The 23835-nt window shown below is 29.1% G+C and overlaps 2 protein-coding genes across 13 annotated transcripts in view; both read right to left on the reverse strand.

Annotated features, from left to right (window-relative positions):
• LOC113515549 (centrosomal protein of 290 kDa-like) overlaps positions 1-13776 on the reverse strand; it is a 20071-nt gene extending 6295 nt beyond the window's left edge. The window contains exons 1-25 of one of the 5 annotated variants that reach the window (XM_031910602.2): positions 13499-13764; positions 13343-13418; positions 12726-12997; positions 12306-12441; positions 11805-11941; positions 11563-11679; positions 10616-10897; positions 9539-9726; positions 8757-9032; positions 8496-8632; positions 8212-8386; positions 7238-8067; positions 6935-7097; positions 6726-6864; positions 6521-6630; positions 5619-5795; positions 5170-5431; positions 4847-5084; positions 4088-4766; positions 3370-3504; positions 3167-3272; positions 2279-2452; positions 1602-1804; positions 1121-1270; positions 240-365 (exon numbers count right to left, since the gene is read on the reverse strand). In XM_031910602.2, coding sequence (XP_031766462.2) covers positions 240-365; positions 1121-1270; positions 1602-1804; positions 2279-2452; positions 3167-3272; positions 3370-3504; positions 4088-4766; positions 4847-5084; positions 5170-5431; positions 5619-5795; positions 6521-6630; positions 6726-6864; positions 6935-7097; positions 7238-8067; positions 8212-8386; positions 8496-8632; positions 8757-9032; positions 9539-9726; positions 10616-10897; positions 11563-11679; positions 11805-11941; positions 12306-12441; positions 12726-12997; positions 13343-13418; positions 13499-13681 — 5471 coding nt within the window. In that variant the 5' untranslated portion in view covers positions 13682-13764. Of the gene's footprint in view, positions 1-239; positions 375-1120; positions 1271-1601; positions 1805-2278; positions 2453-3166; positions 3273-3369; positions 3505-4087; positions 4767-4846; positions 5085-5169; positions 5432-5618; positions 5796-6520; positions 6631-6725; positions 6865-6934; positions 7098-7237; positions 8068-8211; positions 8387-8495; positions 8633-8756; positions 9033-9538; positions 9727-10615; positions 10898-11562; positions 11680-11804; positions 11942-12305; positions 12442-12725; positions 12998-13342; positions 13419-13498 lie in introns of all 5 variants that reach the window. The other 4 variants (XM_052893272.1, XM_031910604.2, XM_031910596.2 and 1 more) reach the window with 4 other exon arrangements.
• An 811-nt stretch (positions 13777-14587) lies between these two features.
• The window catches only part of LOC113515622 (uncharacterized), a 122528-nt gene continuing 113280 nt past the window's right edge, over positions 14588-23835 (reverse strand). For 7 of the 8 annotated variants that reach the window (XM_052893332.1, XM_052893333.1, XM_052893328.1 and 4 more), the window contains 7 exons: positions 21533-21583; positions 20849-21103; positions 20124-20364; positions 19174-19335; positions 18092-18221; positions 17010-17155; positions 14588-16372 (listed from right to left, as the gene is read on the reverse strand). In XM_052893332.1, coding sequence (XP_052749292.1) covers positions 16350-16372; positions 17010-17155; positions 18092-18221; positions 19174-19335; positions 20124-20364; positions 20849-21103; positions 21533-21583 — 1008 coding nt within the window. In that variant the 3' untranslated portion in view covers positions 14588-16349. The remainder of the gene's footprint in view (positions 16373-17009; positions 17156-18091; positions 18222-19173; positions 19336-20123; positions 20365-20848; positions 21104-21532; positions 21584-23835) is intronic. The other variant, XM_052893329.1, reaches the window with a different exon arrangement.

Here is a 23835-nt window from a genome sequence, read left to right on the forward strand (position 1 = left end):
AATGAAAATTACATTATACAACTATAAGATAGTATTGCAATAGGTTTTTGGTCGGAATAATAGGAAATGAAGTAATCTACATTTGTTGAGGACTGAAGTTTATGGTTTATGCATACGTTTTGTTTTGTTGTCTGATTTATTGTAGTAGGTATTTACAGAATCAATATTCTCGAATAAGCTAGAATTTAGTTACCAATTACTTAGATCTAGTATATAATTAAATATGTATGAATAACAACCTTTTCCATTTATCCCACAGTGCGATGGATGAATGTGTGTCTTTACGGGCATTGGACAGCTCTGTCTGAAGTGACGCTATCTTGTTCTGGAGGGCTGCTGTCTCAACTGACACTGCTTTTCCGCCCCTTGAACTTCTGTTTATTATTTATTGTTACATTATGAATAAAGTAATAAATTGTATGAAATTGTTGAATCGTTTCCTTCTTTTAAGTTCAAATGACTTATTTGAAACTAATAAAATGTTTATAAAACTTATGTTATTTTTTTAACGATGTTTATATATAAGAAACTTCCGGATGAAGTCTAAACAATTGTCGAATACGACAAACACGGTAAGTACGATAAATTCCCGTTGTGTATGTATTATATATAAACAAAATATTAATTAGAATTATTATTTGAATCATCAAAGCTCTATTAATGAACTTAATAATTGTAATAAAGAATGTTTAACCACCACTTCCTATGTTACCCAGTATTTATTGCGCTTTTATTTTGCTATGGTAAATGACAAATAAACTGAATAAGTGAGGCAAGCTAGTACACATGGCATAAAACGGTAATTGTTGTCTATAAACAACCTCAACCACGATACACAATATCTATATTATATTATATTGATTTGCTCTTTTTTTTTTAGAAAAACTCTGCCATCAGTAAAATTACTTCGTGCAATCTTGAACTTAGTTTAATACAAACTTTATCATTTAACAAATAAATAAGCATTACTACCTATTATTTATATTTTGACCTTGTACAAAATACTTTTATCTTATGAAAAATCTACAGGCATTTTATTCCTAATTGTAGATACTAATAAAAAGTAAACACAGATGCAGTTTATGCCAAGGTTTGATAGGACTTAAATTGGAATACTTACATTCTCATAATTTGGCTCTTTAAGTTCTGCGCGTCGAGCCGAGCACGTTTCTCTCGGGCCGCGAGAGCCTTAATTTGTCTTCGGAGTATTACGTTTTGTTTACTTGTTAACTGTTTCTCTCGACGTAATCTATCTATAAGTGGCTCTTGCCTGTACCAATAATAGAAAATACATACACTTTTACTAAATAGCAAATTATATAGTAAGTTTTAATTTCTTTTGAACCGTCTAAGTAGATATTATGAATAATTAGAACTTCTCAGTAACTAAATAATGACAAAATAAGGGAAACCCAGTATTATATATATATATATATATATATATATATATATATATATATATATATATATATATATATATATATATATATATATATATATATATATATATATATATATATATATATATATATATATATATAAGTAGAATTACAAACCCACCAATAGCTATTCCTGGATATACATATTGGAAAATAACTCACCAAATAGCGGTTGACGTGGCAGGCATTCTCATCATGTGGTCTTGAAAATCCCCTAAATCTATAGTAGAGTCAAATTTGAGCTCCAAACGGTCAGAGCCGTGTTGGGATAAAACGTCACTGCTTTCTTCAACTTCCACAATCGCAGAAAGATCAAAAGTTGGGTCGTTTACAGAAATCATAGTCTGCATGTTCAATATTTGTGCCTATAAAATTAAATTTAAATTTTTTATTAACTTTAACTATGTATATAAATACGTCTATTTCTAAGTTTTTTAAGACGAATAGAAAATATTGTTATACTACTATATATACTTTTTTTTTACATAAACAACCATCATATTAATACATTCACAAGTTTTAAAGTAAGAAGAGTGTACTGATAGAGAAATAAGAATTTTAATTTTGTTTTAAAAACGATATATTTATAAACAATTTAAAATATTTAAGAAACCTGAAAGTTTAAAAGTTTTTTTTTATTTAGAAAATTATGTGACAAAATTATAATTTTACAATATTAAATTTTGCTTTGCATAAATCAATCCTGACAAAATTTATATAAGACGAGAGTTCTCTACATATGCAACTATAAATAAAAACATTCAATGTTGGTAAAGATATTGCGTAACATATAAAAAACACTGGTGAATTGAGTATCAAAATTTGAAAACTATATTTACCTTCAGATCATGTATAATAGTTTGCAACTGCTTGATTTGTGAATTCTTCTCTACCATTTGTTTGACGTGTAACGTTTTCTGTTCTGTAAGTCGTGCACGTAACTCCAAGTATACCTGTTGAGTTTCATGAATTTGAGAAAGCCAGTGTTGATTTTCTGCTTTGTATGCTTCTACCTTGAAAAACAGTAGGTACCTATTTATATTCTAGTTCTAGAAATATCGAGCAACAATACCACATAATAATGTCATTAAAACACAATTAAGTAAATATAATTAATTGTGTTTTAATTATGATTAACTTAGTTTTAATGACATAAAATTATATTAATAGTTTTTTAGGTAGTTCTGGGTCGCGTAAATAATAGGTCAATCCGTCCTATTATTGCATACAGGCGACGGATCAGCTCGAAATATAAGAGATGGACTCAAGAATGAATGTACACATAGGGTATATTTAATATGGATAGGTTATTGAGGTAAGTAGTGAACTTATTATTAATTGGTTTGGTTTGATAATAATAATTACTTAATAATTAACTCATGACACTTTTAATAGCTCAACCAGTCGTCATGAAATTTCACACACGAGTAAGTAGTAATTGGAGAAGGACATAGAAGATATTTTACCTCAGGAAATAAACATAATTCTAGTTATGTGAATGAAAATAGAATGCAGGGAAAATTTGGTAAATAATAATATAAATATATCTCTCATAAGATATAGACTCTCACAAGGATAATAATTTTAAGTTAAAATACTAAATAGTCATACAATGTAAAATATTCCTTGTGAATAGTAAATAAAGATTATTTATTTTATTATTATATAGAGCGTACGCAATGAACAGAGAAGTTAATATTATTGTAAAATAAAAACAAAGCACTCACCTCATGACAATGACGTTTATCTAGTTGAGAGTTGAGTTGTTCCATTTTTATAAGCCGTTCAGAAGCCAGTTGTTTCCAACGATCCAATTCACTGTTATTTGTGAGTCTGTAATAAACTGATACATAGTTAATATACCTATGATAACAATAATTAATTATATCATAAAATAATTTTAAATTATGTAAAATAAGTAATCACTAACAATTCTGTTTTACATCCATCCAGTTCGCTTTGAAGATTAAAACACTTGTCCTCTAGATCGTTTATTTTTGAAGTATATTTTGTTACAAATCCTTTAAGCGCCTCCGTATTAGAACCGTTCGAATCGCTCGCTTTCCTACAATAAACACAAACAGTTACGTGTGGGCACATTATACCTACGTAAAATGATAGGAAAATATTAATTACATACTGTTAAAAATGATTGATGAGGGCATGTCCCCGCGATGCAATATGTACACGTATATTATGATAGCAGTTCATATAATTTAGTTTATAACAATATTTAGGACAATTTATTATCTAAGTACCTACTTCTAGTTGTTTTTCTATAATATATATCACATTTAGTGTCTACAAATAGTGATTATAACTATTTGTATACATTAAATGAGATATATAAACTAAATAATTATTAAAGTATGTGTTTGGAATTTAAGGATAAAACTAACTAATGCATAATACTTTAATTATAGAGCTTCATGAGATTTATGTCCTTTTATAACAATAATTATTATCAATTATGATTTTTTTTATTTTGTATAAATAAAACTTAATTGACGAATGTATATAAGAGTATCATTTTAGAACGGCTATTTGACGAATTTTTTTCTTGTTATGTTTTATAACAGTCAGAAAGAAAAAACACACGTGCGCAACAGGAGCGGGCAGCTAGTTTCTAATAAAATTTATTATTTTACCTGTCTAGTTGCGTTTGTAATTCCATTATTTTTACATTCATATCTTTCATGGTTTTAGAATACTCTTTTCTTTCATTTCTTAATAATTCTTTATATTCATCAATTAAATTACTTTTTTCATTTTCTAATTGTTTGATAGTAACTAAAAGTGATTTATTATCCTCATTAGCGATATCCTTAATTTTATTAATTTCTGCAATGTTAATACTTTTATCGTTATTAAGTTGCTGTTTTAAATCTTCAAGTGCATTATGTAACTTCTGAATTTGCTTTTCTTTTTCAAGATTTGCATCTTTAAGAGTTTGAATTGTAGATTCTAAATTAAATTTTTGGCTATTTAATTTTTGAATGTCTTCTGTTTTTTGATGAATTAACGACAGTGCTTCAGTTAATTCATTATTTTTTTTATCTTTATCATTCTTAAGGCTATTCAATTGATAGTTTAGGCTTACTAATACCTTATCTTCATCTGTTTGTACTGATTTAGTTTTATTCTCATTTTCTGTACAAGAAGTTTGAACTAGAACATGAACAACTTCTCGTTTTTCAATATCTGTTTTAATAGAATATTCCTGTAAATTGCTTGGGACGGAATCTTGTGAAATATTATAAGTGATGTTTGATGTTTCTTCCGAGGGTCTTAGTACTTTGGGTCGAGGTAAAGTTATAGTTTGACTTTCTGAAATATAAGGAATATAATTAGTACATTCAGTTAAAATAAAATAATCACTATTAGATAATATTGATTTTTATTATTACTTCTTGTATTTTCATCATCTGAATGAATATCTTCTACTTCTAAATTAGAATCATTGCCAGTTTCGCCTAATTTTTGTTTTACTATTGATTCATATAAATTAGATTTTTCAAAACCTTGATTTAAAAGCAACAGATTTTTTTCAAGGTTACTGCAGCGCTTAAATAAATGTCTACGAGATTGTTCTAACATTCTATTCTTTGTATTTAAGTGATCAATCTCATGAGATTTTGTTCTTTCCTATAAAACAAACAAATCAGTTTAAAGTTGAATGTTTTTATAAATTCAACACCATAAATATAAATAATAATGAATATTATATTACCAAGACTATCATTTTTAATTTGTGAGGACAACTATCCTGTAATTCTAAACATTTGCTTTTAGACACATCTAGAATTTGATCAAATATTGTGTATTTGGTAATCAAATTAGATTGAAGGTCTTCTATTTCGGAAAGTTTTTCATTAACAGCATATGTTTTATGAGATAGATCATCAATATTGTTAAGGTAGTTTTCTATAGAAGCCAATGGTAAACTTCCTTGATATTGCTGTCGTAAAGTTTGCAATACTTCATACATGTACCTTTAAAATAATAATAATCAATATTAATACATATCTTACAAAAAATGACTACTACCCGTATTATAAGGAACGAGTTAAGGAAACATTATCTAAATAAAAATATTTAAAATAATTCATTCAAGAGCTGATTATCTTTGTTTACATGAAATGACACTGATAAAATTATTATAACAAAAATATCACTTACCTGAATTTAGATTCATATCTGGAAGTATAAACATCGTAAATCTTTTGACGTGCTTTTAACATTTCTTCAGCTTCCAATTTTGATTGCTTTTCTTTATTTAATGCAGAAATTAATCTTTCTATTTTTTTATTACTTTCTAGAGCTTGTAAATGTGCTACCAAAACTTCGCCACTTAGCCTATATAGAATAAAAAAAATTTAAACTAAAAATGTAGTTTTCATATTTATTGCTTTATATATAATATTATAAATATGAAAATGAGGGTGTTTGTTACCTCTTGACCACCTAATACGTTAACAAATCGTCCTGTAAACTATAACATAGGTATTAACTATTACTAACTATTAAAAAAAACTATTAGGTAACTATTAAGAAGTAGGGAATGGAGAAGGACATAGGATATTTTGTAATATGGTCAATCATATTATCAAGGTTACGCAAACGAAGTCATTTGTAAAACTAGTAGTAACTAAACTCTTATTAATATTATAAATTTGAAAATATATGAGGCTAGATGAACGGATCTTTTTTATTTTTTCACGCAAAAACTACGGAGACAAAAACTACTTAATGTGCATACTGGTAGGTCATATCCTAACTTAGCATACAGGATATTTTATGAACTTACTGATTTACGTGAGCGCAGTCGCGGAATAGGTATAGCTAGTGTTTTATAAATTAGCATTGAGTTTTATTTGTTTAGATTTAATATGTATGCAAAATAAAATTTCGTAATAAGTCATATGCAGTAATTTTATGCAAAGCAGTCCCTACAAGCAACCTGTTCATAAGTATGACGGACGAGCCAGCCACCATTACGCTCAACCATATGTTAGGTCCATCCCGTCGTCAATAATCTAGAACCAGACAAATATAGTCATAGTATTTTGAATTTGACAAACCTGGCAATAATGGCTTTATTGTCTCCCGTAGATTGTAAATCAAGAATTTGATGTCTTAACATATTAATTTCTGTATCCTTGTTAATATATCTATACTGTGAGTCTTGTATCTAAAAATAAAAAATCAGAATTTAGTTTTTAGTGATTGAACTTAAAAAAATACATTATAAATAATATACGTATATTAGGAATATTTTTTTATTACCTGTAATAGTGTCACATCTAATTGTTTTCCAATATATTGGCACTGTTGTTTAAGAAGCATATTATCATCGACTACCTTCTGTAATTGATTTTTTAAAATATTTATTTCTTCTTTTGTCATAGCAGATAGGTTTTCATCTCTAAAAGGGTAAAAAGTAATAAAGTCATTGGAATAGATATCTCTAAAATATTAAAAAAAAATATTATTACATTAGTTTTGCCTGTGTTTCTTGTAGCTTTGCGTTTTGATCTTCTAGTTCCTCTATTCTCATATTTTTATTTTTAATTTCATTGCACATTTCATGTAATTGTTTTTGAAGAATAGATTGTTCTATGTTAGATAGTTGTTGTTCTTTATTATTTTCACTGTTAACTAAAAGAAAAACTTTGTTCATTATAGAGATTACATTATTATATGCCTATATATGTATTTTAATATTTACGAATCTGTTTAAATAGATTTTTAAATTATATTATAATCTTAAAAAAGTGTAAATAAATGTCTATACATACTCTGAGGTAACTTTTCCTTGAATGTGTTCATTATGTCATGTTTAATATCTTCTAAACTTTTGAACAGATTTTCAAATTCATTATTTTTTCTTACGCCATTTTCCATTAATTTTCGATATTTTACAGTAATTTCATTCAAGATAATATTTTGCTGCCAAAATAATTCGACCGGTATAGTAGATCGAAGCCTATCAATTAAATTAATAACAGAGAGTATAAGCCCTTGAATTTGATATTCAAAATCTGATGTTGCAATCATAAAATCTTTCTTATTTTCTAAAATTTCATTCTTCATGTTTTCATTCAAAGTTCTAATGTATTTATATGACTCTTCCAAATATAAACATTTTCTTTGTATATAACCAATACTTGGGGAATCTATTAGTCCAGGGGAAATGTCACTAATATCTTCGTCATCTTTTTGTGATAGCTGTGCCTTTAAATTTTCTATTTCTGTCTTATATTGCTCTTCTTGTAATGCCCATTTATTGAGATCATCACTTGTTTGGATAGCAATAGATGTCATTTTATCAAAAATATTTTTGAATTTATTATGAAAATAAATTAATGCTTTTTTTAATTGATCATCATATAAGCCATTATTTTTTGATAATATTGTGTCAATTTGAGCCTCGAGAAAATCAATATTCATTTGTTCATTTTCAGATACCCAAGATCCGAAATCTCGAGTATCAACTTTTTTGTCTTTAATTATATCGATTTTGTCTTGTGATTCTTTAGTAGATTCAATTTCATGAATTTTTTGTTCAAGATCTGTAGATTTTTGTGTTTCTATTGCTAACTGAGCCATAATATCGTAGGTTTCTTTCCTGAAAAAATAAAATAAAGGCTTGTAACTTTAACTGATTTATATAACGATGGAATATTTGAAACTGAGGATTGAATGTACTTAATAAAACAATGTAACCGTAATTATCACTACATGTAAATAGAGTATGAACAACATTTTTTACCTAGCTTCATGTAGTGCTATAAGTAAAGCATCTTTTCCACCTAATGCAGCTCTAAGTTCCATAACCGTGGCCATGTGTGGTGCATACCAGCCTGCTGTATGTCTAGCTTCCATAGATCGTAATACCGCATCTAGACTAGGACATTCTAATTTCAAAATTCCTGATGTCGTTGTACCTGTTAAATATTATATAGTGTTAAAGACGTTTTCTTTCATTTGCTCTGAAATTTCATCATTATTAAAAATACATATAGTTATAAAACATTTATCTAGACTGCTACTTACTATTGTCTTTTAAAAAATTTAAAATATCTTCTAAGCCTTTTCTTAAAGCTTCGTTTTCTTCAACAATTGCTTGCATTTCTTCATCTTTTATAGAACTCACAAAATTTATATTATCATCACTTGTAGTTTTTTGGGTCCTGGTACAAAATTTTTAAACAAAGTATTATTTTTTTTAATTTAATTTATATAATTTAATTATTACTACAATTTTAAATAGTGTTTATAATAAAAACTTATTTTATTATTATCTGAGAAACTTACACATCTTTTTCTCTCGAAACCGGAATAGCTTCACTATCGCTGCTATCATAAATATGGTTTATTTTATCATCGTCATATCCTAAATTATTTAATACTTTGATTAGTTTACATATTTTTGACTTCAAATTATGATTATCCATTTCGACAGAAACCAGTTTATTCTCGATAGTTTTAAATTCTCTGTCTAGTTTAGTATAATTTTCTTCGATTATTTGATACTTTTTCATAATACCATGTAATGGAATTTTTTCATTCCGGGGTATATTTATCTTTGTTCTAAAATAAAGTTTATAGAAAAATAATACTACGACTAGTTAAGTCGTACAAAAAATGAACAATAAAAATATATAAATATATAGCTAATGAAAATTATTAAATAATCAGACGTTTTATAGAATATGAATATAATATTTTAGACTGTGCTTAAATCTTAAACGGAGGCGAATTCTAGACGCTGGTGATACATCGACTCCTACTTGTTGTCAAAGAATTATTTAGTTTATTCGATTATTTTCAACTGACTTCAAAAATAAAGAGGTTCTCAATTCGGTTGATTTTTTATGTTTGTTACCTCATAATTCCGTCAGTTGAAAACTAATTTAAAAAATCTTTTTTTTATGTAAAAGGATATCCTCAGATTAATTTCATAGAAAAATTATCAAAATCGGTTCATTAGTTTAGTTTTTAAATCAAAATATCGAAATTAAAGGATAAATATAAAGTAACATACCCAAAAATATTTAAATAATCATGTAATTATCGAAGTAAGGAAAATTACTTACCTCAAAACTTCATTTTCTAGTTGTAAATCGTCGACTATTTGATTTATATTATTAATTTCTTGAACAAGAGATTTTATGCCATCATCTTTAGATTTCAACTGACGTTTTTTATTCTTCATTTCTTGCAGTAGAACATTAATACTTTCATTAGATTGCACCATTTGCAGTTGCGACGTTATTTCTGTTAGCTACATTTTGAATGAGTAATCAATATATTTAAACGAGTTCACGTACAATTAATATGATACTCCTTATGTACTAATGTTATAAATGTGAGTTTGTTTGTTACCACTTGGTACTTAAATCATTCCATATAGTATATATGTACCAAATTTCATCGTGATTGATTAAATCATTAAACTCTAAGAGGTAATAATAAACAAACAAATTCACTTTTATGTTAACCACCATTATGTTACCATTAAATAAGAACTAGATGTGCCTGCAATGTTGTATACATGATCGGGATAAAAAAGATAATATAATATATATGCATATTGGCATTTAATCATAAACTATGTTCTTTTTATTTAAAATCCCTAGAATCGTCTGATGTCGATATTTCCCTTGTATTTGGGTCGTTTTACATCTGACATTATTTATTATTATAAAATATAATGTAGACAATATGAGTATTATATGTACGTTATTTATATATTACTATTTTGTAATATTTTTTTTTATTTATTTACTCAACACGTTGTACTGTTAATTATATCTTCTATTATACTTGTCTACGGTCGATCGACAGATAATACCATATGATGTAAAGTACGTCATATATACTGTCTAGGTTATACGTATATTTATATCTAATATTTTCTGTTCCCGTGAGAACTTCGAAAAATCTTATTTTAGCGAATGTTGTCTAATCTAACAATTTTGTAACAGTAAGTAGATCAAGTGTGGCAACTACTGAGAAAAGTCTATGTTCAGCAGTGGATAGTTAATGACTGATATGTTGATAATGATGATGAGGCAGATTAATACTATTCTCTTTTTCCTTGAATATGAGTAATAGACTCGACAATTACTTTAATGATTTAATTAGTGTTAGTACGAATTTGCAATATTTACCTCTTTTTCTCTAATTGCTAACATTTCTTCAGCTTCTTGTAAGGAAACCGTCAGATTTCTTATTTTCCTTTTTAGTTTATTTATCATAACTCGTTCTTTGCCATCGTCACTCTCGTTTTTAATTTCCGATACAGACTCGGGTACTTCTTCCATAGTCAATTTAAGTTGTCTGTTCTCAGTTCTTAGCAAGTCAATTACATTGGCCGATTGCGTTATCTTATTTGATGCTTCCAAAAGTTTCTCCTGTAGTTCTTTAATTTTAAACTCTTTGGCAAGGTCTTCCTATAAAAAGATAAAATGCTAGAAGTAAGAAGTATGTTCTTTCTATCAGTGCAGTACCCACTGTGTGTAGATAACTTACGATTAGTACTAAATGCGGTGCTGATTCATGGGCTATTCAAAATACGGCCTTTTCTTGGTCTTACGCAAGTCGTAAACACGACATCATTGCTTATTTAACTCAATAAGGGGATAAATTTTGAGAAATACTGAAATTAAGTTTTATTATTTTATGTAAAAGAGATATGATTCATTTCAAGTGAATTGGTTGAATAAAATTTACTTTCTCATATAAACTTCAACCCTTATTTTTACATCCTTAGGGACCAAAAATCCTTTCTTTTATTTGTGTAGCATATATTCATATAAAATAAGATTATAACTAACGAAGTTATAAGGTAACAAATATAAAAAGTATACAACTGAATTGAAAATATTTTTAAGACAGTTGAAAAGGAACCTATTTGTCAAAATTCGGTAATTCTAAATTTAGTAGTTTTCGCTGCGCATTAATGAGTAAGTCAGTCAGGACTTTCTTCTTTATAATACACTATATGTCTCTGTATATAGATTAGTATATACAGAGATTTCTATATTGAAGAATGTATCTACAATCTTTTTTAACCAACCAGTTATCAAGCGACTAGGATAAAAAAAAATGCACTTACTTCAGGTAACTCCTTTTGTGGAGTTGATGGCTGTGCAACTTGGATTATTAGGCCTTTTAATTTCATGTTTTCATTAGATAACATTTCTATTTCGGCTTTTTTCGATCGTGCAATATTCTACAAGCAATATAACGGTGTTATTTATTAAAACAACATATTTTAGAGAAATTAAAATATCAAGTATTAGTAATAATTGTGAATATATAATATAATATATTAATAATTATTATTTGAATATATACCCTCCAATGTTGAGCTTTAGACTTAATCTCTTCATAAGTTTTATCTTTATTGTTGTCTTTTTCAAACAGTTTTTTTCTAAAAGACTCTACTTCGCTGGAAAGAAGTGCTTTGGCTTCTTCAGATTGACCAAGAATTTCTGTAAGTTATTAAAAATTGCAATAAACTTTGTATTTTAAATAGAAACCAATGATTAATCTATAGCATGTTCAAGTACGCTTTGCATATGTTAGTTGTTTTTGACCAAAAATAGTGTGCATATAAAGTCAAATCTAAAGCAAACCATTTTTATTATATATCGTTCCTAATACAGTGACGAAAACATAGCCTACGATTGCAAAGAAATCATCAAAATATTAGATTTGCCGAGATATGTAAAGTATTGATATAACCGTATTCTCATATGGGGGGATGTTTTGTTACATGTGCTTGTTATATTACTTACTATTATTATAATTTTATATCCGTAATACTATTACGTAAGTATTTGTGGTGATGGTTACCTTTGAGTTGGTTACTTTCATTGTTTAATGTGAGTAGTTGTTCAGTTAGATTTTCAATAAGTTTTGTAGCTTCTGTTAATTTATCCTTTAATACAGACACCTTTGCTTTAAGCTTCGTATTTTCTTCGTCTAGTATCTAAAATAAACAAAACTTGTAATATACAATCAATTTAATATCGTTGTTATTGCTACTTATCATAAAATTAGTAACGAAAAATTTCCAAATGAATTATTTGTAGATGCTACAGATAATATCTTTCTATGGACAAGACTTAACGGAATGACAACTTTACGTGCTTACTGAATTACGAATCAAGTAACATAATTTGCTGTTTGCAATAACACAAACATAAATTTTAAGAAAGTGTACATGTATTAACAGCTATAATAATCGAATATAAAAGAAAACAAATATTTTACCTTTATATCACTTAATAATTTTCTAATGTGTCTATTCTTCATAGTTATTTCATTTTCCAATTGGGCCATTGTATTTATTTCAGATAACACATCACGACTTGATTCACTATCTTTGTCTAAGTTATTCATCTCGGCTTTAATTTCTTTTTTGCGACCTTCTAACTCAGCAATATCTGTGTATAGTTGCTCTAAAATCTCTTTGTTTGTTTTTATAACTTCCTCTTGGTGTGTTATTGTTTCTAGTACATTGTCAACACTTCTGTTAGGTGAATCTATTAAATCAAATTTTCTATAATAGTATGTATATACCTGAATAGTATTTAGTACAACGTATTTAAAGCTTGTATTGTATTTCCATAAATACTTCTATGTTCGAATAAGGATAAGAGGTACTAGATTAATAAAAAAAAATGTTATATTTAAATGACAACCCTATAGTTAAACTGGTAAGAATAATTTCTTTCAATTATTGCGCAAATATTGTGTAATGTAATATGAATATTGATAAAGTGTATATCCATAAAAAACGTATAAGTGGATCTACATTCAGATTCAGAGATTTGGAAAAAATTGAATATGGAAAGAGTGAACACTGTGCTATAATCCAAAATACTTACCAATAATTTGACCCTTTGATTTCGATTTATCATACTTTCTTTGATTAATTTCTATTTGTCCGAGTAAATTGTTTACCTGAATGATAATAAAAGTAAATTTTAGGTCTATATAAATATACTTAACGAATGTTCAGATAGATATAAATATTTCTTTACCTGTTCACTTTTGTATTTTAAAATATCTTGAGCAAGTCGAAACAAAGTTTTTAAATCTGTAAAGTTTAGTTCGATATCGTCAGCTTCCATCCAAGACAAACTTTCACATAATTTATCTTTATCGGTTTCTATTAATTCCTTTTGAGAATAACTTAATATTTCTCTCCAGTCCGTATCAGCCATTTTTAATATTAATTTATAGACAATTATATTATATTTGGTATAAAGTTATATTTACACCATTTTAGCAATGATGCTAGGGTTTACGCACAGATTAGCAAGTGTCTAAAAGGTTTACAATTGTTTTGCACATTACTTCGTCGTTGCTAGGCAACCAAATTTATTGATTAGATTTTTTGTTTTAGAAAAGACAAAAGATGTATGTCTATACAGCTATGACATGACATTTGAAGAATATATTTTGTTTTATAATATTACTCTCCATTACCTATCATAAAATTACTTGTAGCTAAGTATGTGCTTAAAATATAATATCGATGAAAATGGTTTCCATGACATTTAAATAAGCAAACAATAACAGAGGGAGACTTTGTACAAAAGTCGTTTGCTTGAGCGCCTCTGTCCCATTCGTGTTTCTACCGTGAAGCAGTTGTTTGCATAGCTATTTTTCGGTTTGAAGGATGAGATATGACAGTGCATTTACAGGGTACAGAGGAATAACACCCGAGTCCTCGGGAATGGCAACGCATGGTACTGCTCATGTCTATAGGCGACGGTTACCACGTTTCATCAGGTAGGCCGTCAGGTAATTTGCCATTCTAAGATGCATAAAAAAGTGTTTTATGTGTTACCAAAAAAACTTGGTTTAAATTCTTTATTTTTTTTAAATAAGTTGTTCTAATAATAACAAAACGAAAGAGTCTGTTAGATTTAAAAACTTCCTTTTTTTTATAATTTATTTCATGAGGTTACAGACATTTAATATTATGAATGATACAACTAGGACAAAGCTGCGGGGTACAGCAACTTTACTTGTATATTATACCTGTAGGCTACTGATTTATGAGTGATGAATAACATTAATCTAAATTTAAACGAATTGTACGGAAATTAAATAAAAACACAATGTAAATAGAAAGATTATTTTATTAGGTGTGATGATATTAAACAATAGTTGTTAATGTTATACCGAATGTCGAGGTGTCAACAATAAAATAAAAATATTTGTGCTTCTAAAAATAAATTAACAAAAGTAAAATACAACAATATAATGGGTTAAAAAATAATGAAAGCTGTGTATGTACTACACAAACCAAGCGTACAATTACATAGGGCGAGGAGAACGACGCTTTGGTACAAATACGAAACTCGACATTTATATTTTACGTACAATTAATACGATAATCATTAAACATATAAATTAATCGGCTACTTTAACGATCTAAAAGTATACATATAACATTTTAAATGTATAAGATTGTATAAAGCATCTCATATAAGTAATATAGAAAATACAATGAAAGACCAACAGTATTTTGGACAACTTAGAAAAATATACGAAATTTGATCGATGACTAGATATTGAAAAATCAATTACTTTCAATGACGCCAGTATAGAACCAATTGACGGATGTCTCAACAATGATCCGACATCAGACTAATAGCACTCATATTGTTTCCGTACATCTAATTTAAAATTAAGCATACATTAATGTATTGTCAACCGTTGCGGAAAGTTACTCGCCCTATATACACTAACCATTACAGTTGTTTGAGTATAACGATGTAAATATATTTATAATATTATTAATATTGTTAATGTGGTAACTAATGTTGATGCAGAACAAATATTTACTCGTACTATAGACATGTTTATATTTATTGTTATCAATAATGCTGAGACCCAGTTAACAGTTGCCGATCTACACAAAATGTCGAAACTTTGTTCTCGTTCTATTTTTTTCCATTGGGTTAATTTCAAAGTTTGACCTTTGCCGATATAACGCCATGATTATTGAAAATTCATGTTAGTTTAAAGTATCATTGTTACACGTGCCTAGCTACATTCTTTTAAAATGTCTCTTTTAAAAGACGAGCTTCAACTCCACTAAAAATGTTAAAAATAAATAACTATGCTAAACAAATTGTACAGGTAGGTATATAATATATTTTTATTATTTTTTGTACAATTATACAACATTATAATCATCCGATAAACATACTCTTTGGGACACATAAATTAACTTTGGATAAATGGTACCGACATAAATGGGCTACTGTTAGTTAAATGAAATTAAATAAGTTTGTGGTAAAAGCTTGAGATGAATGATAACAGCACTTCACGTTACTGTTAAATTTCATTGGTTATATTATTAGATGCCAATAAGTTGATTGTGTAACAACTTTGAATATTTTTATCGACGACACTTGCTTCTAAACAGTAATGCTTAACGATTAGACATTTTAATATAAAAAAAAAAAAGATTTAATCTGTTACAGTTAATATTACCTATCTAGTTATGATAATGTCGTCGGATCTTAAAGTTTATATAGTTTGTACAAAATTTTATATAAAAAGTCATGGTAAAATTTGGTATCATTAGGCCATTATGTATTCTTTGATACATTAAAGATGTTACAACATTTTCCAATAAATACAAAGTTAATAGTTTTTTTTTTTTTTAATTACACCAGATATTCAGATCGTATTTTATTTTGGCTTAGTGCCGTAAATGGAACAAGAACGCATTCCAAAATACTTGTAACTAGGCCAATAATATTTGTTGACATTATGTTGGTGACCGCCGGTGCTAGCAGGCGGTAATCAGCGCGGGCGACGCGCGCACAACGTTGCACGACGCAACCGCCGCAACAGCGACATCTCGCGCTATCAGATGCGCTCTACGTAATTGCCTGTAATTGAATTTACATCGTTATTTTAAAATATGAATACCTCATGTCATCTCGTAAATCATAAAAATCTAATACATAAGAATCTTAGAAACCACTCCATAAATTTAATTCATTTTAACAAATGTACAGGTATTGTTTGTTCCAACTTGAGAGATGAGAGTTTTTATCCTAACATAAAAATTAATGAATGATGAGGCAAAGCAACATTTACTGGGTCAGTTAATGAACGACCGTGAAATTAGAGGTCTCGAGTTGTGAAGATAAAATAAAAAAAAGGCATAATTAAAGGTACATTTTTATGTAAAGTTATATCTGTATTTTCCACCTGTCTTGGTCGTTTTCATTTGCTTTAATAATCGGCCAGTGAGAAATTCCATGAAAGAAGCCGCAGTAGTTAGTTTATTATGCAACTAATTCTAAGTCCCTGCTAATGTTTACGTCCATACTACCAATTTGATCAAAGTTGCTGTTAGAATGAGTTAGCATAAAAATATCTTTGATAATAATTAAAGCAGATACATTGGTTCCTAATCCGTTCAGCCATTTAAACGTAATTTAGTCAACAACCTTCAAGTCTCTAAACATCTTTATAAACATGCATATTTCCTTCAGTCTAAGAAAAAACAATGACACTCACCTGGGAAGGTGCCAAAGCGCCCAGTGCGTTGACTAGAGCCCACGTACCAGCCGTCATCGCATTTTTCTAGAACGTACACTGTGTCGCCTTCGTTTAACTCCAGCTCATCAGGGTTTTGTGGTCGATATTTATACATAGCTCGATACCTGAAAGTAATTATATTCTTGATTGTACTAATAAATTATCAATTAATTATTTATTATAATATAGGATAGGTATTATTATATGGTTAATTTCTTTTTGCAAACATACATACATACATACATATCTGTCACGCCTGTCTCGCATTAGGGTAGGCAGAAACAATGGAACGCCAAATGCTTCGATTCAAACAAACCTCTTTCGGTTCTTCCACATTCATCAATCTTTTCATACACGCTCGTCGTTTACGGGTACTTTTAATTTGGCCTTTCTTCAGCACGTCGCCTATTTGGTCAACATACGTCTGTCTAGGGCGGCCCCTACCGACATCTCCATTCATTCTTGCTCGATAAATCTCTTTCGTAATTCTTCTTTCATCCATCCTCTCCAAATGACCAAACCAACGCAACATTCCTTTTTCGATTTTTGTCACTACATCGTCTTTCAGTCCACACTTCTCTCTAATCACACTGTTTTTTTGCAAACAGTCTCAATCAATATGGAGTTGATTAAAAAATAATATGATTAAAGAATAATCTGTTTTTATCTAAAATCGCAGCCAAATTGTTATATTTTAGTAACACAAGTAGAGTATTTTGGTTCTAGTACATGGTTTGAAGCAACGAGATTGTGATGTATAATAAAAATTAAAATCACTAAGACCTGCGCAGACGAGAGATTGTTTTCATTGGAGGACAATTGCGGTATTGCACGTATTAGTGTACGGAGTATCTATATTTCTTATGATAGATACTTAAAATGGCAAACAAGCTGAAAACCCACCTGATGGAAAGTGGCTTTGAATCATGTCTAATTAACAATAATTGCTCACGTCTATAGGTGGCGGTTACTATTTTCCATCAGGTCGGCCGTCAGCTTGTTTGCCACTATAAGAGGCATAAAAAAATCAACGAAATACAAAAATATCATAGAATACATACGGCACTGCTTCAGCGTTGGTGTCAACGTAGAGGGGTTCAGTATTGTTGAGGTCGACGCCCGCGCCGCTCGGCGGACCGTACCCGCGCTCCGACGGAGTCTGCGTTACCTGCGCCGTCTTCGCTACGTAACCTGCCGACAATTAATGAGACGAATGCATAAATGTGATTAATTTATTTTAAAATTATTAATATGGTACGGAAGCGTAACATTTTAAGAGTAGCCACGCGTGATACCATGAGCATCACAGTTTATTCTGATATGTCTATGGTATTTGCATTATGCTCAAATATCGAGGGATATATCAAGTGAATGTGTTAAAGTGTTACATCAGTAACGTAAAGTTGCTCATTCAACCTCTATCAATTTAAGCTATTTGTAAATAAATAATCAACAATTAATTATTTAAAGAGGATTAAACACTAAATCAGTCGAGGTAATAGCAACATTTGGTGGCCAGTGTAATATCTAAGTTTTTTAATATAAAAGATATATACAACTTTTTTTATACAACTTAGTATCATGGACATAACAGAGTGACTGTTTTGCCCATGATACCCTCCATGCGATGCCATTCCTGAGGACTCAGATGTTATTCCTCTGTACTCTGTAAATTCACGCCATATCCCACCCTTCAAACCGAAACACAGCCATACAAACACAACTGCTTTACGGTAGAAACACGAATGAGAATTATTTACTCTCTTATCAATTATTTAATTCAAACACTCTTATAACACTTTATTATGTAGAAGTGGCAACGCAAGAGACGTATGATTTTATTGCTTATCTTATTATCTGTGAACACACAAGACATTTTGGTGAGCATGTTTTTTACAACTCAGAGGGCAAATGAGCCGCATGCTCACCTGGTGGTAATTGTTACTTATATGCAACATAAAAAAATTAAAATCAAATGATCTTATCATATAATATTATAAATATAAAATCTTATATTAATGTTTGATATTCAATCATGCTAAAATGACTGCACACATTTGATTGAAAAATATATAGAGTAGGATACTTTTTATCCAGGTTGTATATAGGATATATTTGGCAACAAAATTAAAGAGACACTAACCTGGAAGCGGTTGTGTAGCAGGCGGCGCATTGGACAACGCAGGACTGTTCGGTTGAGGTAAGTAGCTATGTGCTCCCATACTTCGTTTTGCTGTTCCATTGACGAGGCCATGCGCAGCTGGCGATGCAACCGGCTTGTCAGTAGATAAGATCGGTTGCGGTTCTGGAATTTTACAAAGTATATGTTTGTTTATAGTAGATAAAAATTTCATGTTACGTGTAAACATATTATATTTGTCATAATTTATTATTTAGATTAGTTTTAGGGAATTTATTGTAGATGAAGTTAATGTCTGTTACTAGCCTATAGTATAGAAACAACTTGGGACTAATAGACTAAGTCATCTAATAAACAATATAGTCGTCTTTTTAATAATAACAAGAATATTGTCCTTATATTACTTACTTATTTTATCAAATATTAATTCGAATAATGAAGACTTGAATGGCTAGTATTGTTAAAAAATAGGTCATATTTGTTTGTGTATTTGCTCAATTAGGTAGTGTCACATATAATGTAAAGAAAGCATCGTGAGTTCAAAAGAAACATAAGATATAATCTAATTTAAAATTACATTACTCTCAAGAAAAGTCACAAGCTATCCTGTGCTGAGACAATAGATAATGAACGTCAGGCGACGTTTTGGCCTGACCGTGAATCGAACGCGATACCTCAATATAGTGTGTATAGTACGCTATAGAGCTTATAGTAATAAATATAATCAGATAAGGGCAAAGTCCCTTGATATAATGTGCGTGGATAAAAACAACTAATTATATTGAAGTAAACATAATTAAGTAATCAATTTATCAATTATAGTATTCAACATTATTAGGAATATATAGCATTTTACAAAGGTGAGCGAAACTTGCAGATTGTTATTCATTAATCGACTTCTTTAAAAAGAGTTCTACCCGGTTTTATACGAGGAAGGAACCTTTTGAACTTACCAGGCTTATTTGCACTGGGTTCTTGTAGTACGGTCACATAGCTGTCTGGAAAGATGCCAGTCCTATTGCCATTTCTTCCCTCCCACCAGTTTTGATCTATTCGTCTCGTCAGTACAACTACTTCACCTTTCTTTAACGGAAGCTCTAGATTGGTCTGCGCTATGAAGTCAAATTTGGCTCTCGCTCTACCTTCTAATAAAATAGGCTTTTTCGGTGATTGTGCCACGTCTCCTTTCATGATCTGAAATGTTTTCAAAATATTTGTCTAAGATATAATATAATAATTGATAACTGCGTAATTAGAATTTATTTCCTTAAATTACTTTGTTACTATAGTCATGCCAATTCCTTTAGGGGATAGGTATCTATGATATCGGTATTAATATCAGAATGACTTTACATTCATTTAATTTTACTAATATAATAAAAATTGGAACTATAATGTGTCTACATGGGAGATATTTAAGAAAAAATAATATAAGGGGCATAAAACCAGTAGATACAAAAACAGTAATTTTTAGAAATTTTGTTTGTCTGCTAGTCTATCTGTCCGTCTGTCTGTACTGCACAAAATTGGATATAGTTTTCACAGCTGTATTCCTGAAGTAGACCTTCACATAAAACCTAGTGTATGTTTTATTTTAATATGTCTTCCAAGAATGGTTGTGTTCTTCTGAAATTCACAAAAACCAGTATTTTATAAAAATATATTATGTTGTATATACCTCAACATAATTATATGGGAATAATCCTATTCTTCCATGCACTTCTCCCTCGTACCAATTGGCGTCGATCTGCCGTCTCACATTAATGAAGTCACCTTTTCGGAAACTCAATTCTCGTGAGGTCTGACCATTAAATGCGTATAGGGCTCGAGCAACGATCTTTTCTGCCTCATCATATCTGTTGAGGGGTAGAATGTTCTTTTGTGAAGGCGTGAAGTTATCTTGATGGCGCCTATTCTGCATATCTTGTAGCTCCTGGAAATTAAATTGATTAATTTAATATATATTTATCGTAGATATATGTCTATAATTAAATAATTATCATTGTTCAATATTAATATAACATGCAATATTATACAATTATTAAATACAAAGCAGCAGAAATAATTAACAAGAGCAAATGAAAAGAAATTAATTTTTAATTTGTAATTTAGATTATCTGCAGCATAAATTCATTTAATTTTTAAAATATATGTAGTTAAAGCATTCTAATTCTTATTTTTTCCTGGTATAAAAATATAACTATTTAAATTCGTGCTGCAGATGGTGCTTTGATCATGAATTGAGCAAAATATTGTTAAATAGCATGTACTTGTAATAATTTAACAAGATGATGAAAATCTGTATCATTAATTGAATAATTAAATCACTCGTCTCACACTATCGATCTCTCTCAAACATCACCTTAATGGAAGCATCAAACGCATCAATGTCCAACGGTTGTATGTCATTATCCTGGAAATTCGAATTCAACATCAATAATGATGATATTCAATTATATTTTTTGTTAAAATTTGTTCAGTGCACCTACACTACGTAAAGGTAAACTATTAACACAACATTCGATATGCCATTATATTACAAATATTTGACCCTAATAATATTCACTTTACCACTTTATATTTTTCACTACGTTTTATATTCATTAATTTAGGTAAGTAATCTACTAACATAGATTTCAAAAATATCATAATCACGCACATTACCATCATGATCGTTTCACGCGCACGTTTCATATACACTGAGGGTAAGCGTCCGAGTTTTATTATCTCAAACGCACACAACATTTGTATATTATGCTATGCTTATTTTCTCTCAGTTCAAAATGCGGAAATACCTAATAAAGCAGTCGTTAAGACTTAAAATCCAATAGCAGCTATGGATTAACGGCAGGTCCGAGCTATTTTGTGATATATGGTACCTACTGGTCATTTGGTTAACGGACTTTTGTCATTTACGCCGCGATTCACGAGGTATGCGCGAGAGCAAGGTCGTTTGTTTCCGGATTTTTTATTGTATTTAAAACATGTTAGAGCCTCTATGGCATTTTATTAGTTAATGTTTTTTCTTTCATAACATTATTATAAATACATCAATGTGTTAGCTAGAATATTCGGGTCTTGATGGCGTCTTATTATCTATCTGATTACTGTGTATTTATTTGCTTTCTCATAGATTGTACTAAAATAGAAAGTAGATATTAAAAATTGTCATTTTCCATCGTCATTTTCGAGAAAATTGTTTGATAGTTGTTTCTAACAAACGACTTACTGTTTTATTCGTGATCATTGTTTATAATTATGTAGATCAGTGTTGTGTGCGCCGGCGAAAATATTCACATATCATACCAAACATACTCACAATTGTAATGTTACGCTCTCCAATCCTAATTAACAAAGATGACAATGGATGAGAGTGTAATTACTAACAATGATATCTATAATTTTATATAGGTTCAACTTAGAAACTTCTTTTGGAATGAATCTCCGGAACCATAGTGTAGGCAAAAAGAGATTTGTAAACAAAATTATGAACCAGTATAAAAATATAAAACAAGGTCATACATATTAAATATCATTTAAATCTAAGATAGAATCCGCAAAACGTGTGCTGTGTCAGTGGTTCTTTGGTAATCCGTCGAATAAAAACGTTAAACGTGTGAATTTCAACTTTTAATTTTGCATAGTTATATAAACCTTCCTACAATGTATGTTATTTATTACTTCAAATAATTTAGTTCTTTGTACTTATTAGCGAAGTCATATGCATTTTGTTAAATCTTTTCTTTTTATTTGTAAAAAACTGTAATTGACTTTATGTCTTGACTTTTTTTTGTGAATTTTTATAAATGTTGGTTCTTCTCAATAAATAAATATTTATGTTTTACAAAATATAATTATTTTTCTGCACATTACAGGTAAAAGTGGCGTAACACGCTTACGCGTTCATAAAACTAGTTCAACAAGTGGAAAACCATAACTGATTTCTCTAAAAGGGACCCCAACTAACAGCAGTCACGCTTTAAGCCGTAAATAATTTTGCTGGTAAAAATTACACCACAACCGCAAACTGTGGTGAATAGTTTCTATTTGGATTGCCATAATTTTCATTAAAAGACGTGCAAATATTTAAATTAATCTAATTTTGTTTGTTGTAGTTATTTTTCAATATTGTCTTGTTTTATTAATATATAATTACTTCTACTAATTTATTAGACGGTATTCCTGCAGTGTGCCCGTTCCAAATAATGATTTTATGACTAAGTTACATGAAGTAGTATATAATAATGCTAGTCAGTAGGCCTTCAGTTTCTTAAGATTCATGGAGATTTGATAATTAGGAAGTATGATAGTAGTACTTCGTTTATATAGTATGTTTTATAAATGAAATGAAAATGGACTCAATATTTTTTTTATCAAAGAGTAAAGAATTATGCTTTATTCTCAGTTAAAAAAAAATAACAGTAATATTGAATTAGCATTTTTAATTATGTTTTTTTTTTAATGTAATAAAGCAATATAGTAATAAAATAGTATAATTAAATAGATACGTGTATTTTTATATAACTTGGAATGGTAAGTAAGCTAACGGTCCACCTGAGGGGCTTTAATTATTAATATGTCATAATTTTCATACTATCTTATTTGTGATAGCTGTGAAATATAAATATATATATAGTAGTTCATATCGAGATGATCAACCGACTT

Source organism: Galleria mellonella, unplaced genomic scaffold, assembly GCF_026898425.1.
Source record: "Galleria mellonella isolate WM207_F2 unplaced genomic scaffold, CSIRO_AGI_GalMel_v1 utg173, whole genome shotgun sequence".
Taxonomy (NCBI): Eukaryota; Metazoa; Arthropoda; class Insecta; order Lepidoptera; family Pyralidae; genus Galleria; species Galleria mellonella.